Genomic DNA, 14,271 nt, shown 5'->3' on the forward strand with positions numbered 1-14,271 from the left:
AAAGCCCTCAGAGGAAAAGAGTAATTCTGTTTGTGGGGCAGGACGTAAAGAGTCCAGGGACAGAGAGGTCTCAGGCCCCACATGGAGCAATGTAGCAAAATGAGTGCCTGAAGGAACAGCGGTTCATAACTTGAGCTAAGCTCTTCCTGCACCTCGAGCAGGATGGAAGGAAAGCAGACAATCCCACAGCCAAACCCTGGTGACAGAGGTCTCAGCAGCCTCCTGAGCTCTTACACAGGCGCTGCCGCTTTTTCAGACGCGTGACTTCTCAGCTGCAGGAATGCAACCAGATTTCACACGTGAGCGTTCACAGAGCGCACAGACTGAGAGAGCTGCCCCAAGCCCTTGCTGGCTTACGCTGTGTGCTCTTGCAGCTTCGCCATGCCGGTACCTGGCCCACGTACCTTATGGTTGACGCTAGTGAACGGAGTGTTGTCAGTGATGGTTTCAAAAGGCGACCTGGCTCCATTCCCGTCCGTGGGGGTTGCTACTTCCCAGCTGAACTGTATTGAAGACTGGTTGATCCCAGCCTCGCTGCAGCGCTCCTTCATGACGGGGTACTTGGGGAAGTGAGGGTCACAAGGAGTGACACAGATGAGCGGATAGCCCGGGGAAGGGGACCTCTTAGCACCATTCTTGGTCACTTCTTCCACACGGTCGTAATCAGCCAGGGTGACGACCTGTATGGATGCAAGACGGTAGCATTCGCCTGGGGCTGAGGGGAGGGGCACAGAAGGCAAACCTTCCCACACACTCCAAGCCTGCTACACCATTGCAGCTCTTAATTTTACTTAAGAAACCCCACTGGGATTTTTCAGTCTGTACTTGAAGGGTTCTAAATCACTTCCATTGCAATGGGCAACTTACCACGGGAGGTGCTGGGAGAATCAGGCTCCCTGCTGCCTCCTGATCCAGGATAGTCACTGTTGCAGTGCTGGTATCTCCAAGGACAGCTTCCACTGGGTCATCTGGACCCAACACCAGAGAAAAGGACTCATGCCACTCCCGGTCTTCATTGGACATGATCTCCACCTTAAACACGATGTGGTTCACACCTGTGAGAGGAAATGCAAGAGAAAGAGAACTCGATTCATCATCAGATATTGCTCTGAAGTTCTCATAAAAAAAATCCTGCACAGCCAGTCTAAGCTATGACCACTGAAAGATTATGATAAAATATGCATTATAAAATTTATTTCCGCTCATTGCTGCTAATAATTTAGCCCCTTCCACACAGCAGTCTACTCTACACATAAAACTCCAGCTATGACAACTGATCCAATTGATCAGGTGATAGATTTACTAGCAGGTGTCACCTGAGGATTAATAATGCCCGTCCTGTGTTAGCTGTCTGTAGTAGAAATCTATCATCCGAAGTACATCCCACCCCTGCCGCCAGCAGCTCTGCTCTCTCACACCAGTATGCAGAGCTGTTCAGAGGGCTTCTTGGTCCAGCAACATTGTCTGAGCTGTCGCACTGGATCCTGAAAGGTCTCTGCTGAGCGTTACATCCTCTGAGGACCACTTTACTGTCACCTGCCAGGCGCCAGTCCTTCTTCCTCTGCTCTGATCACCCTTCATTTAACAGCTCAGCCTTTTATGCGTAACAAGATTACAGCCGCAGCAGAGTGCAAGGCTGCAGCTCAGAAAAGTCACGCTTTAAAAAAGACCACACAGTAAGTGGTCTATGTAGTATATTTAAAATACATTACCAAAAAAACCAGAACTGCCCCCCCAGATCCTTCTCATCCAATGGAGCACTGTGAAGGGATGAAATGTTGTATGTAAGGGAAAACGTGGCAAGATTTGGGATGGCCTTCCCATTTTTTCAAGTGACATAAATTCCAGCGAGCACAAAGTCTCAACCACCTTGCTGTCTCCTTAGGCATTTACAGTCTGCCCAGTAAAGAGGTCAGCACCTCCAGGCTGTCATTCCCTCCTGCTTTTTATTGCCCCCTGCTGGGGCAGCAGCTTGGCACTTTGCTTATCGAGCGGAGAGGGCTGGTGCTCAGACACCAGTGGGTTTGAACTGAGAATGATTAGGCAACCGGAGGGGGAGAGGGGAAAGGACACGTCTAATGCAAGGAAAGGGGGAAAGTCTTGCATCCCACCTGTAACACACTGAAGAGCTGGATAGGTGTTTCTTCCCACAAAGACTGTGATGAGCCCGAGAACAAACTGCAAATTAAATCTAAACCCCCAAATCTAAGGGTATGTTATGCCTTCTTACAGCTAATGCTGTTCACTTGACTGGGAGCAGTCAGACCTGTGTTGTGCTGTAAGCCTCGTGCAAAAAGTGGCTTTTTCCAAATCTCCTGAATGTTTCCCTTCCATGTTCCTTTCTGATACACACAAAATGTCACTGGTCACGCCGCCACCTCTAACCTTCCCTCCAAGGACCCTTTACCTGGGCTGAATTTGAGCATTCGACTCTTGGGATAGTAATCCACTCCAGCCTGAGCTGAGCCATCGCGGGTGCTACAGCGGACTTTTGAGGTCCTGTTCTGATCCCCTCTCCGGACCACCTTGATATTTAAAACAGCAACACCCTCCGGGCCAGGCGGCTCCCGTATTTGGTACGCAGCTTCTTCAAACTCAATGGTGGGTGCTAAAGAAAGAGCAGTGAAGAAAAAGCCCCAGGTTTGCACACCAGCTGACTGTTCACAGACGAAGGGCATTCAGCAACTGCGGTGAGCTAAGCTCGGCTCCTTTAGACTCTATCTACACAACTTCAGAGCAAGGGGATCCTCAAGGCAGGGGCCAAAACTGCAGCTCTAAGGGTTGGATGTGAATTAGGGCAAAGGGTTGGGCAAAATCCAACACATGTATTGGGCTACAGAGGATGGCAAATGATTCTCCCATCCCCTGCCTCCCACTAAGCCACACGTCCTCAAATCCATGCCACGTGATGGTGCTACAGCCCCCATTGGCAGTGACACCAGAGGGACCTGCCATCCCCCTTCTTCCCCACGGATCTCTCCAGGCTGCGACACTGTGGAGGGAAGGCAACATCTCCCAGGGGAAGCACAGCAATTCCCCGTGCAGATGCAGGGGAACGGGAAACGGGACGAACGGTGGGTTCAAGCCACTGTTATTTAATCCCTCCCTGAAGACCAGTGCAGTGCACAAAGCCACCACATCAGTGACCTGCACACAGAGCTGTGACCACGTGGCTGGCCGCATTCATGTGCGCTGAATTAAACTGCAAACTGTTGATGAGACTGTACTGAGTACCTTGGAACTGCAGCCTACACTACAACTCTTACATCCTTGTTGAGACTCATCGCTTACCATCTTCATCGTTGGTGATAGTTACGGTCACCATGTCCATCTTTCCAATCCTAGCTCCGCTCCAATGGTTTCCAAGTGGGCTACCAAGATAGACCTGGAACTGCTCTTCTGGTTCAAAGGCAGAGTCGTCACTGATATAAACACTGCAGTTCTTCACCTAAAGCCAAGTAAGCAGGAGAAAACAGCAAATGTTCATAAATCCCCTGAAGCCACTTGAAGGCCAGCTGTACTTTGCTATCTAGGGTTTAATGTCCGAGTACTGTCAATCCTGGAAGAAACACTTCTATTTTTAAGGCTACTACTTCAGCACGGACAAGCCACGGAGTTACGTGATGAGACACAGCAGTAAAGACATCTACTTTCACAAACCAACAGCTCTCTGCTACAACAATCCTGAGTCCTACTAACAAGGAGGATTTATATTTCACGTTTTAACCAGTTTTGTCATGAAACAAGCAAACCCTTCAGAGTCACATCACGCTTCCAGGACCACAAGAATTTGTGACTTTAAGTGGCTATGAAAGCAGTTTGGGCAGCCTCCGTCAGCTCCCTCTGACAATGCAGAGTCAAGGAGGAGATCTGAACTTCTCCCATCTCTTCACTCTCCCCATAAGCCACGTTCAGCTCACCTTCTCTCCTTTCAAGAAAGTGATGCGAGACTCCTCTGCATTCCTCCTCTCTGCAAAGTCCTCCAGGACCTCTGCTGTCTGGCTCTGCGCGTAGCACCTGACGGAGGACTCATAGCTCAGGTCGCCGGTGCGGAAGATGGGGATGTGCAGAGTACCCTCCTTCTCCTTCACTGTGTATGTGTCCTTGGTGAACTGCATGCTTGGTACTGCAGGAGGCAATAAAAAGAGTCAAGTGTTCAAGCTCCACGGAAAGACAGGAGCTATCTGAGGCAGGTACACCCTAGAACTGCTGCATGGAGTCTGACAGCCAGAGGGTAAGACGGCAGCTTCACGCTGCCTCAATATAGGATTTGGTTTCAAACAAACAAGTGACCATTACTGCCATCACCCCTCTACAGAGCAGGGGATCAGCAGACCCCACAGTGCTTCGAAAAGAAGGCATCTCTCCTCGTCACCTCTCAGTCACCTACTCCAACAGCTGATGAAACTTGTTCCTTCCCTAATATTTCGGTGCTGTTGCAATGCACTGGAGAGTAAGACGGTACAGGGATGGTGTGTTTGCAAGGCATGTCAGGAAGAGATTATACGAGGACTCAGTACTGAAATGGATGCTATGTCTCAAAGTGTTATCCTACTGTCAGTAGAAAGACACAGAACAAACAGTTTGCAGCAAAGAGGGCAGACCTCAACAAAAGATACAAAGGCAGAAATCATTACAGGCTACTACAAAGTTATATTATAACAGTGTGTGCTTTCCTTAGGCAAGCAAACACGAGAGATGTTAACACACAAGAGAAAGTAAATGTACAGTGAGACTTTCTCATGTAGTAAGGGGATCTTTGGCCCACAGAAAACACGAAACAAGGACTGAGCTCTGAGCAGGAGTCAAAGCATGGCTGAAGGCGAGGGAACACTACAAGAAAACGTTCATTCTGCGCTCCCAAAGACTCCAAGCTCTTGTGGACAGCAAAGCACGGGAAGAAACGGGGCAGCCAAATGGAATGGCAGCCAAATGGAATGGCTAAATTCAGCCTAGAAATAACCTAACCTGGACTAGCCTCCTGCTGCATGAGAAAGAGCCTAGGATGGATTGGACAGAGCTGCCACGGATAACTTACCATCTTGGAAGATGTCATTAATGGCCACGATCGCTTGGAATGGCTTTGTCAGCTCAGCTCCATGGGGCGAGCTGAGATAAACGATAAACGTCTCCAGCCCTTCGATCACCGGGTACTGCGCATCATCCAGAATTGTCAGAGTGCAGAACTAGAAGGAAAGCAGAAATCCTGCTTTTAGAGATGCCAAGCTGTCATCCCTCCCGGCACTCACATTTGGGTGTCTAACGTAAAGTCATTACATCAGGCCTTTTCTGAATTCGTTAAACAATGCAAATAAAGTTTTAGATGAATCATGCATATCATTTCAGAGAAGAGGCAGCTGTCTCTATCCTGGGAGACGTGGCCTGACCGAATCTTCCCTGGCTGTAGGGCTGATCATATGTGAATCTGTGCCTGGCAGATTCATTAACAATTCTCAAATGTCCCTGAGAGGATTTTTAAAACAGGCAAATGGCAAATAGAGTATGCACATGAACAGGAGAAAAGTGTCACCAGACACAGCAGACTCATCAGGAATCAAAGCGGCTCCTCACCTCTTCTGTCTTGCCTGGCCTGAACTCTATTTTTCTGGAGCTGGGGACATAATCGATTCCTGGGCTGGCAGACGGAGGGTCTGACGTCCGAGTGGCGCACCACACCGAGATGGGGGTTGAGAGATCGGGTCCCTGTCGGAGGACTGGAATCTCAATGTTTCCTGCACCACCAGTTGCACATGAGAGGGAACCAAGGTGAGAAAGCAGCCACAAACCCCCAAACCACTCCTCTCCCTTCAGCGTGCCCTTCTCCCTTCACCACTGCTCCTGCACTCAGCACAGGCTGTCGCAGAGAAGAACCCCCAACCTTCCCACAGGGGCAGAGGGGAGAACAGAAACCCTCTGCAGATTTTTTGCAATTCTGCTGCTGTGCCCTGAATCGCTCCTTCTGATACCTCTTCCTGGTGAAAGCACACTTTCACGGCAAGCTCCCCAACGCGGTGTGGAGGAGCCCCCCGCTATTCTTCACCTGCAGCCTCGCTGACGGTAAAGGTAGCATTCCCCAGGAACACTGTAGAGGCATCGTTGGGTCCACCGATGAAGACGTTGGCTGAAGCCCGGCTGCCAATGCGTGCATTATCGGAGGCATCGGCCAATACGATCTCAAACTCCTCTTCTTCTTCGTATTCGCTGTCATCGATCAGCGTGACGTCACATGTCGTCGTGGTGACACCCGGACCAAAAACAACGCGGCTGTCATCCGCCATCCCCCGGGACTTGAAGTCGGAGCCGGATTCCAGCATATAAAGGCTGCTTCCCTTGGCTGATTTGGGGACAGTGTAGCAGATGGCAGACACAGTGCTGCTGGTATCCCCTAAGATGCAACAAAAAAAGATCATAACTCTATGGAAATATTTTTACTCTATTTGGTGGAGACACCATTCACTTAAATAATAATGCAGCATTCAGAAAAGAGGGTGAGGACTGAAAAAGACCACCATCCCTGCTCCTAAACTTGTTTGAAAGCTGCTTTAGGTCTGGCTTCCAGGCATAGGCCGAATTTGCACTCCTGGTTATTATGATCAGGAAACAGGTGGCACTTGCCTATTAAAGAATATCCAGTACAGTGACAGGGTCTGCATAAAACACAGTATCTAAAACACAAAAGAGCAGCAAATAAATACAAGGGTTTGCTCCTGCTGGGAGGAGAAATGAATCCAAAAACCAGGTGCTTTATCTGGTATTGGTGACCCTCACAGCAGAGCTGGGAAAGGGAAAAAAAAATTAAAAGCCAGCTGCCCTGTGTTGTTGCTCATTGTTTCAGCTGCACCACAAAGCTACTTCCAAAAAATCGAGAATCACCCCAAAATCATAGGTAAGGAAACCCCACGGAACAACACTTGTTTTGGAGGTCGCTGTTATTTGCCTGCCAACAGGAAACAGTCATTTGCCTGAGCCTGGCAAGGGTTTATGCTGCGAAGACTCTGCAGTGGCTTTGCAGTAACCCTAGTCTTGTGATAAAAGACTGCAGGATACAGGCCCTGAACTGCTTCTATTTTCTATAAAGTACAGAACTAAAATCCAAGCTCTAGGCAGCCATGTACACTTCACAGTCTGTCCACAGGTGCTTCACTTCTCTCTGTCCCCAATTTACTGTTGGTCACAGTCTCCAGGGCTCCCCATCCACCCTCTCTGCCATGCGGGTTCGGGCTCTGCATGTCTCACCCTCAGCAGCACCTGCGAAGCCACTTTCCTTCCTGTGCCACAGAGCCCCACAGGAGCACAGAAAGTCATTCTGCCCAGCTCGACCCACCTTTCCTTTCAACAGGAGCAGAGAGAACACCAGCGCTCTCGCTGACGTGGTACGTCTTCCTGTCGAACTGCAGGGTGGGCTCGTCCTCTGCGTCAGTGATGGTGACCGTGGCCCGGGTGACATTCCCCAGCAGAGCGTAGGCCGGCATGCTGAGCTCCACGGCAAAGCTCTCCATGCCCTCAAAGATGTTGTCATCGTTAATGACGATGGTGCAGGCCTTGGTGTCCTCCTGCTCCTCAAACTGCACCTGGAAGGCAGCAAGTGGACTGCTCTCTTTGGACTGGGGTCTGAAACTTTCTGTCCTTCCTGTCTTACCCTTGCCTGAGTCACACACCCCGTGCACAGGCGGCATCAGACACTGCCCTTAACCAAGGATAAATGGCTAGTGGAGGTCAAAGGCAGCGGCAAATGCTGCACGTAGGCCCCTACCTCTTCTGATCTTAGCCATGGTTTTAGCCCTTTGCATGATCAGGAATGCCATTCCTACTTGCTCAAGCCTGTAACATCGGTGGTCTGTCAGAACACCGCTGCAAAGCTTATCTGCCCACATAAAAAAACTGATGAAAAGAAGAGACCCTCTTCTGAAAGCAAATAAACCACACATTTTCAGAAAGGAAATAGTCTCCTTTGTGTTTTTATCAGTTTTCTCATTTCCTTCATCCAGGCTTGATGGCACGCATGGTCAGACCTTCCCTTTCCTGGTGTCCCCAGCCTACCTGCCCTGCGTGCTCCACGTAGTCCTGCTCTCCCGGCTGTGAACCGGAGCTGGAGGTGGCCGTTCCCTGCTCTGTGCGGCACAAGACAATTGCGTACTGGTTGAGGTTACCAATCCGCCTGACGGTGATGCTCACAGAGCCTGCGCTCTCTCTGACGTTGTAGCTGGAAACGTATCAAGCAGATACAAGTAACAGGCTGTGGAGCAAACCCTCTGTGTTTGCACTGATACCCAGCACCACAGACTCAGGCTGACTGTTGGCTCTGAGGAAAAGCTGAGGGGCACTAATAATGAGAGACTTGGGCAGATGGCAGCTATTCATCAACCCATGGTTTAAGCCAGTGGGCACTTCTCCTCACTGCCAGGCACATGAGCTCCCACTCCCATACCGGCTGCTGCTGCCGCCCCCCGCCCAGGAATCAACAGCCTTAAGTCAACGGGAATGCCACGAGTGGTGCTACAGGGCACAGCAGGGATGTCTCAGTCCTGAATGGGTGCCAGTGAAACACAGGCAGAAATGATGGTAACTGCCCCAGAATTTCATTTCCATGCTGTAGGTCCAATCATATATTACAGAGCATAACCTGCCTCACTCCAGATAAGACCCCATCTGTCAGAAGAGTGCTGTAAACCCCATACCGTTTACCTGGTGTGTGTAAAGCTGAGGAGAGACCACTGGACATGGAAGATGTTGCCACTGATCACATTGGGTTTGCTGTCCTTCACTAGGAACTGAAAGCTGTCCATGGTCTCCTGAACCTTCTCCTCATGCATCACGTACCGAATGAGGCCCTGGTTCACGTCCTCTGCCGGGAGGAGACATCCAATGAGCCAACCCAGAAATTTAACAGAAGCTTTATAGACGAGCGGTGCAGAGACACGCATCCGCATGGCCCCAGGGATTGGGTTCTCCACACGCCCTTCATGCTGCAGCAGCTTTTCTAACTTCCTTGGTCTTACCTGTGGTAGGAGCCAGCCTCAAGCTGTGACAAGACATTCCCTTGCCTAGTCTTTATCCATAATGGCTCATACTTAAATATAAGGTGAATTTAAAGTAGCTTTGATGAAATGCAAGAAATAAGAATTTGCCTGGGCAGTACATATTTCACCTCTGTTCTATAAGCTGGCATGTCCCAACAAGGCTCATTCTCACCACTTAGATGGTTTGGGCTCTCTGACCTTCTGCAGTATAATATATGTTTCCCAAGCTTCCACCCTAAAATAGCGTAGGTCTCTTCCCCCTTTTATCTATTTCCCTGAGCACACAGGAGGCCAGGTGTGGCTGGCAGGGCCTGATGAGAAAGGACAGGCAGACATTTGTGTAGGACTGAATGCAGTGTGGTGTGGGGCTCTGCGAACTGTAGAAATGCTAAAAAACTCTAAAAAAGGCTGTGCTGCGTGTTTACTCTCAGCCTGCCTGAGGGAGTCTGGAGGGAGCAGCAACCAGAACGAGTACAGTGGTATAGGAAGCAGTTACTCCCTCACCTCCCCCTCCTATTGGAGTCCTGCAACAGTGAACTTCCCTCACGTTGTTGACTCTGCACTGCTGGCTAAAGATCCACCAGGCCTTGTGATGATTCGATCCACTTGTAATATCTACAACTCCGCTTTACCATCCCAAGTCAAATCTCCAGCTCTAACAAGTCTGGAGAACCTGGGTGTGCTACAGGACACAGGTTGGCATCTATAAGAAATTATAGGATTTCTGCAATCGACAGCAAAGTTCAATTCTTATTTTTGACGCTCCTTTGAGAGTTGCCCCATGTCTTCTCCCCTCCCACCTTTCCCCCTCCCCCCTCCAAGCTATCTTGACAAACTGAAGGAGCCGAAGGAAAAAAGCAACAGTACACAGCTCAACCTCCATACCCTGTGTAAAGGTGGTCACGGTTGTCCCTGGTTTCAGCTTGTTCTCCACATAACCATTTCTGGGACCAGCTGTTATCTCATAGATCAGCTGTTTGTCATCTGTGTCAGGGTCTGTCGTCAGTAATTCCTTCTTAGTGATTAGATTGGTTGCCTGGATTAAAGCCAAACCAAGGGAGTTAAACTCTGGAGATCCAGCAGTGCGAGTCTGATTGACTGTTTATCCAAAAAGCCCCACCATCCCTCTGTCAAATTGTGCTCTAGGGGGGAAAAGCTAGGGGATGTGAAAGCACAGAGCACACAGAGCGGCCTGGAACAGACAGATGCCCCACAAGGTGTTTGACAGCACAGGAAGGGTTCAAATTCTGCCTCACATCTGGTTTGTTTAATAAAAAACTGTTGTGGCTCAAAGACAAGCAAATTCAGAACAAGCTGCCCAGCCCTGTCTAGCTGGGGCTAAAAAGCTATGACAAATCTTTTGGCTTCACCTGGAAACCACTGCTCCCTGAACTGTGCTGATGCTCAGGTGAGGCCTGGCTTTGCCCAGAACATTTGCAGACCGCCTCAAGTTGAACAGTTCACTCAGGACAGTTCATACTGCTTTAGTGAGCCTGCACTAAGCCTCTTTCAAGTGACCTTGCACGACGTGCCTCAGTTCCACCACATTTTGCTTTCTCTTGAAAAAGAAAACACCTTTAACAGCAGGAGAAAAAGAGAGAATTGAACTGCCTGAGGCTGCAGGAGTCCTTCTTCTCAAGTCAGGAATTTGAGCCAAGATAGCCACTGCTTAATACAATTTCTTACTACAGTGTCTTCCAAACCCTTTCCCTGGGAAGAACCCAAGTATTTGCAGTTAATGCTGGGTCCTCAAAAACACGCATAAGAGTTTCCTGGGAGTTTGTTTGGACTTCAGCAAAACAAAGGCACGTCACAGCAAGAAACCCCTACGCCATGTTATCTCTACCATTGCTGCTGCAACACATAATCAAGACTTCTCTGCCATCAGCAAAGCTGAAAACATGCCGCATCCCTGCACGCCTCTGCCTTTTCCAAGGCACTTCGTGGGCACAGAAGGACACGTGTTCACTATCACAAAAATAAAAATGCTGAAGGATGAGGAGGCTCCCCTGTGAAGCTTCTTCTGCAACACCCAGAGAAACGATCTGAGCTGAACCCAGGCAGGCAGCTACCTTGCCATCGACGTACTCCAGCCACTGCAAACCCAGGTTGGTGACGACCCTGGGTGTCCCATCATCCACAGAGAGAATGTCCACTTTGAAACGTTGTGGTGCTGCTGTCACAACCTGACAGAAGTTCAGAGAGATGGCTGTTACTTTGGGAGTCAGAGCCTCATCCACCGTATTACCAACTTTGCTCCCTTCAGCTCTGTTGGGATCAAGGTCCCGGGGTGAGTTTGCACACACAAAGGCTGGGACACCAGGGCAGAAGTGTATGGCATTATGTAACTGAGAATACTCGGGCCTTATCTTCAGTGGAGCGACAGCAGCTAAGTCTCGCCTCCTCTGAGAGGAGGAAGCTTTCTATTAGCTATAGGTGGTCTCCCTCACATCCTTTCTCCTCCCCTTACCTTCTTCCCCCCATCCTCCGTAACAAAGAAGGGATTGGTCCCATCAGACACAGTGAAAGTGAAGCGATCCTTCAGCGAGTTGCTACCATCGTGACTGTAGCTGATGCGGTTCTGGTAGATGTCGTCCATCGTGAAAGTGGTGGCTTGGCGATAACGCTGCCCGTTGCTGGTGCGTTCAATCAGGCCATGCCGAGGGGGCTGCATGACTGTGAACGTGATGGACTCAGCCTGCACCAAGGAGACAGAGTGGCAAAGCTGACGATGAGACTCCAGGACCAGAACAGGCAGGTCCTTCCAGCTCGAGATACCTGCAGAGGGACTCTATGCCCAGACAGCCTTCCTAGCACAGTGTTTCCAACCAGGGGCAGAAACGCAGCACCACACGCTGAACTGATTCACCCTGAGCCCTGCCCTGTCTTTATCCCTCTCCCATGGTGGCTATCTACAAAACAACCCCAATCAGGGAGAGCTAGGCTAGACACATCACACCGAACTGTTGGTTTGGCTGGTCTGAGACAGCTCCTGCCTTTGTGACAACCCCTCGAACACAAGAGCAGTCCCCCACGCTGCAGCCATTCAAAGCAACGTGCCCCCTGTCACTTCTGTCAGTGTGGAAGCAGTGATAGCCTTTGGGGCAGCATCTTGGCTCAGGGCAATAACAGGCAGCCAAGAGCTCTCTTGCTGCAGGGAAGCTGCAGCGCAGTGAGGTAGAGACAACAGGACACCACCTAGCCTCTGGCCAGACCCAGGAGGAGGACAACGAAATGTCATTTTCATCTGTGCTAGGCATAAACTCAGTGTCAAGGCTAGGCATAAACTCAGTTCAAATCCACAATGGTCAGAGAGAAGGTGGGACAGGGCAAGGATTAGCTCTGATCACAACTTCTAAATGTTCTCCATGCAGGTTTCTTGCTTATGTGTCTGAGAGACATCCCAGATGAAGCTGTTCCTCAAGCCAGGGCTTTGCTTTGCTCAAACACTCATTCATCTCCTTGTATACAAACTGGGCTTCCCACAAGCTGTTTGTTTGGTGGTGTGATGAGACAGGGTATGATCACAGGGGGAGATGACACTCACTACAATCTGTCTTTGAACAGAAGCCCATTTTCTGACAGCGCAGATGTGCAGCAGAACAGGGGAGGGAGGAGGCAAAGGCGGGGTTCTTGCCTTACCTCTGTGTCAGCATCTGTTGCTTTAAGCTCAAACTCTGTGATGGTTTTTCTCACACCTTCCTGAACTGTCATCCCGAGGCTTTGCACTACAGGTAAGGAGTCATCCACAGGGTTTATGGTGATGTCAAACGTCTGGCTCACCTGGAACAGGAGGAAAGGCCTCTCTTGATGAATTCACTCCACCAAGAGTGCAACTACACTGAAACAGTAACGCTTTAAGGAGACCACAGTGGGTTTAGGTCACTTTGTTTTGGCCTTGTTTAGTGAGTAAACAAGAACTTCTAAGCTCAGATCTTTTGAACATGACCTCTTCTATCCCTCCCCACTAATTTATTCTTCCTCCTTCTGTGATATCCTCCCTCCCTTCCTGATTCTATTTTGTCCCTCTCCCTGTATTTCCTTGATCTCCCTGATTTTTCCCTTTCAGAGGGTAGGAAGGAGCCGTTTCTCAAGGGTCTCACTGCTTCTGGGTATGTTGTCAGTGCGCTGGATCAAAGCTGAGCTCCAGGAGCAATTGGTAAGCAGATGAAAACCAGAAACTGAAATCTTGGTAAACCAGTTTCATGGGGCTACATCTCAGGTGGCTCGCCCTCCCCTTCACAGGGCTCGCTCCCTTCCCTGTGCTACGTAAGATCTCTCACAGCAGGGGAAGTAAGAGTACCCACCATTGCCCAAAGGACAAGCCCACGTGTGGCTTGTTTCATTTCCTTCGCTATGTGTGACTGTCTTGCAAGCACGAAGATGAAAACGGACTCTTATCACATCCTACAGAATCAGGTGCCTGCTCTGACTCAGGCAAAAAAAGATGCTGGGACTTACCTCATTTGTTCCATCAGAAACAGAAAAGGTGAACTCATCCGTATGCTTTTCAATGTCACTGGTGTGGACGTACTGGATGCTGCGAGAGGCCAAGTCTGCCTGGCTGAAAGAACTAATTTTTGTCCCTAGAAAAAGAACAATAGGGGAAAATGTGCAATAGAAAGAGCGAGGCAGGGAAAAACACAGGGAGCTGGACATATCTAGCCATAAGCGCTCAGTCTTGGCTTGTTCTGCTCCAGTTCAGGCTGTACCATGAACCTCGGCGAGCCAGGGATTTAGCTGGCATGGAGCCTCCTAAAAACTCTGTTCAACAACTTTTAAATTAACCTAGTGGCACCCCTTCTGCAAAAAGAAGAATGGACTTCTTCCCAGACTTACAATTCTACAGTGGCACCTCACACTGCTGGGGCACCCTGCTGGTGACGGGCCTCTCAGGGCAGAGAGCGAGAGGGAAGCTGCGAGAAAAACAGGAGGTGTAACGCTTCGATTTTTCACTCCTGTGCCGGACTGCTCTAACCAGGGCATCACTGAGCGTGGGCAAAAGGTCTCCTGGCCTCACAGAAGTTTTCAAAAAAGCCTTCAAACTCCCTGCTCTCTTTTCCCCTCCTTGTGCCCCTGCATTCAGAACAGACCAAGCCCCATTTTCAACACTGACTTAAAGCACCATTGTTACAGGTCATTAGGTGCGACACAGAAAGGCACCTGGCAAGCGTTTTAAAAAGCACTTGGAGCCTTTAACTCCTACCGCTGCCTTTGACAGTTTTACTGCTCTTATCAACAACAAAAACCC

The 14,271-nt window shown here is 49.7% G+C and overlaps 1 protein-coding gene across 2 annotated transcripts in view; it reads right to left on the reverse strand.

Moving 5' to 3' along the window:
* Window positions 1-14,271, reverse strand: part of FRAS1 (Fraser extracellular matrix complex subunit 1) — a 173,103-nt gene that overhangs the window by 11,067 nt on the left and 147,765 nt on the right. For both annotated transcript variants that reach the window (XM_064450662.1, XM_064450661.1), the window contains 16 exons: window positions 13,482-13,606; window positions 12,663-12,803; window positions 11,491-11,718; window positions 11,093-11,206; window positions 9,906-10,056; window positions 8,686-8,845; window positions 8,041-8,203; window positions 7,325-7,571; window positions 6,041-6,385; window positions 5,572-5,732; window positions 5,039-5,186; window positions 3,921-4,126; window positions 3,292-3,448; window positions 2,408-2,608; window positions 868-1,055; window positions 405-680 (listed from right to left, as the gene is read on the reverse strand). In XM_064450662.1, coding sequence (XP_064306732.1) covers window positions 405-680; window positions 868-1,055; window positions 2,408-2,608; window positions 3,292-3,448; window positions 3,921-4,126; window positions 5,039-5,186; window positions 5,572-5,732; window positions 6,041-6,385; window positions 7,325-7,571; window positions 8,041-8,203; window positions 8,686-8,845; window positions 9,906-10,056; window positions 11,093-11,206; window positions 11,491-11,718; window positions 12,663-12,803; window positions 13,482-13,606 — 3,011 coding nt within the window. The remainder of the gene's footprint in view (window positions 1-404; window positions 681-867; window positions 1,056-2,407; window positions 2,609-3,291; window positions 3,449-3,920; window positions 4,127-5,038; window positions 5,187-5,571; window positions 5,733-6,040; window positions 6,386-7,324; window positions 7,572-8,040; window positions 8,204-8,685; window positions 8,846-9,905; window positions 10,057-11,092; window positions 11,207-11,490; window positions 11,719-12,662; window positions 12,804-13,481; window positions 13,607-14,271) is intronic.

Source organism: Phalacrocorax carbo, chromosome 4, assembly GCF_963921805.1.
Source record: "Phalacrocorax carbo chromosome 4, bPhaCar2.1, whole genome shotgun sequence".
In the NCBI taxonomy this organism is placed as follows: Eukaryota; Metazoa; Chordata; class Aves; order Suliformes; family Phalacrocoracidae; genus Phalacrocorax; species Phalacrocorax carbo.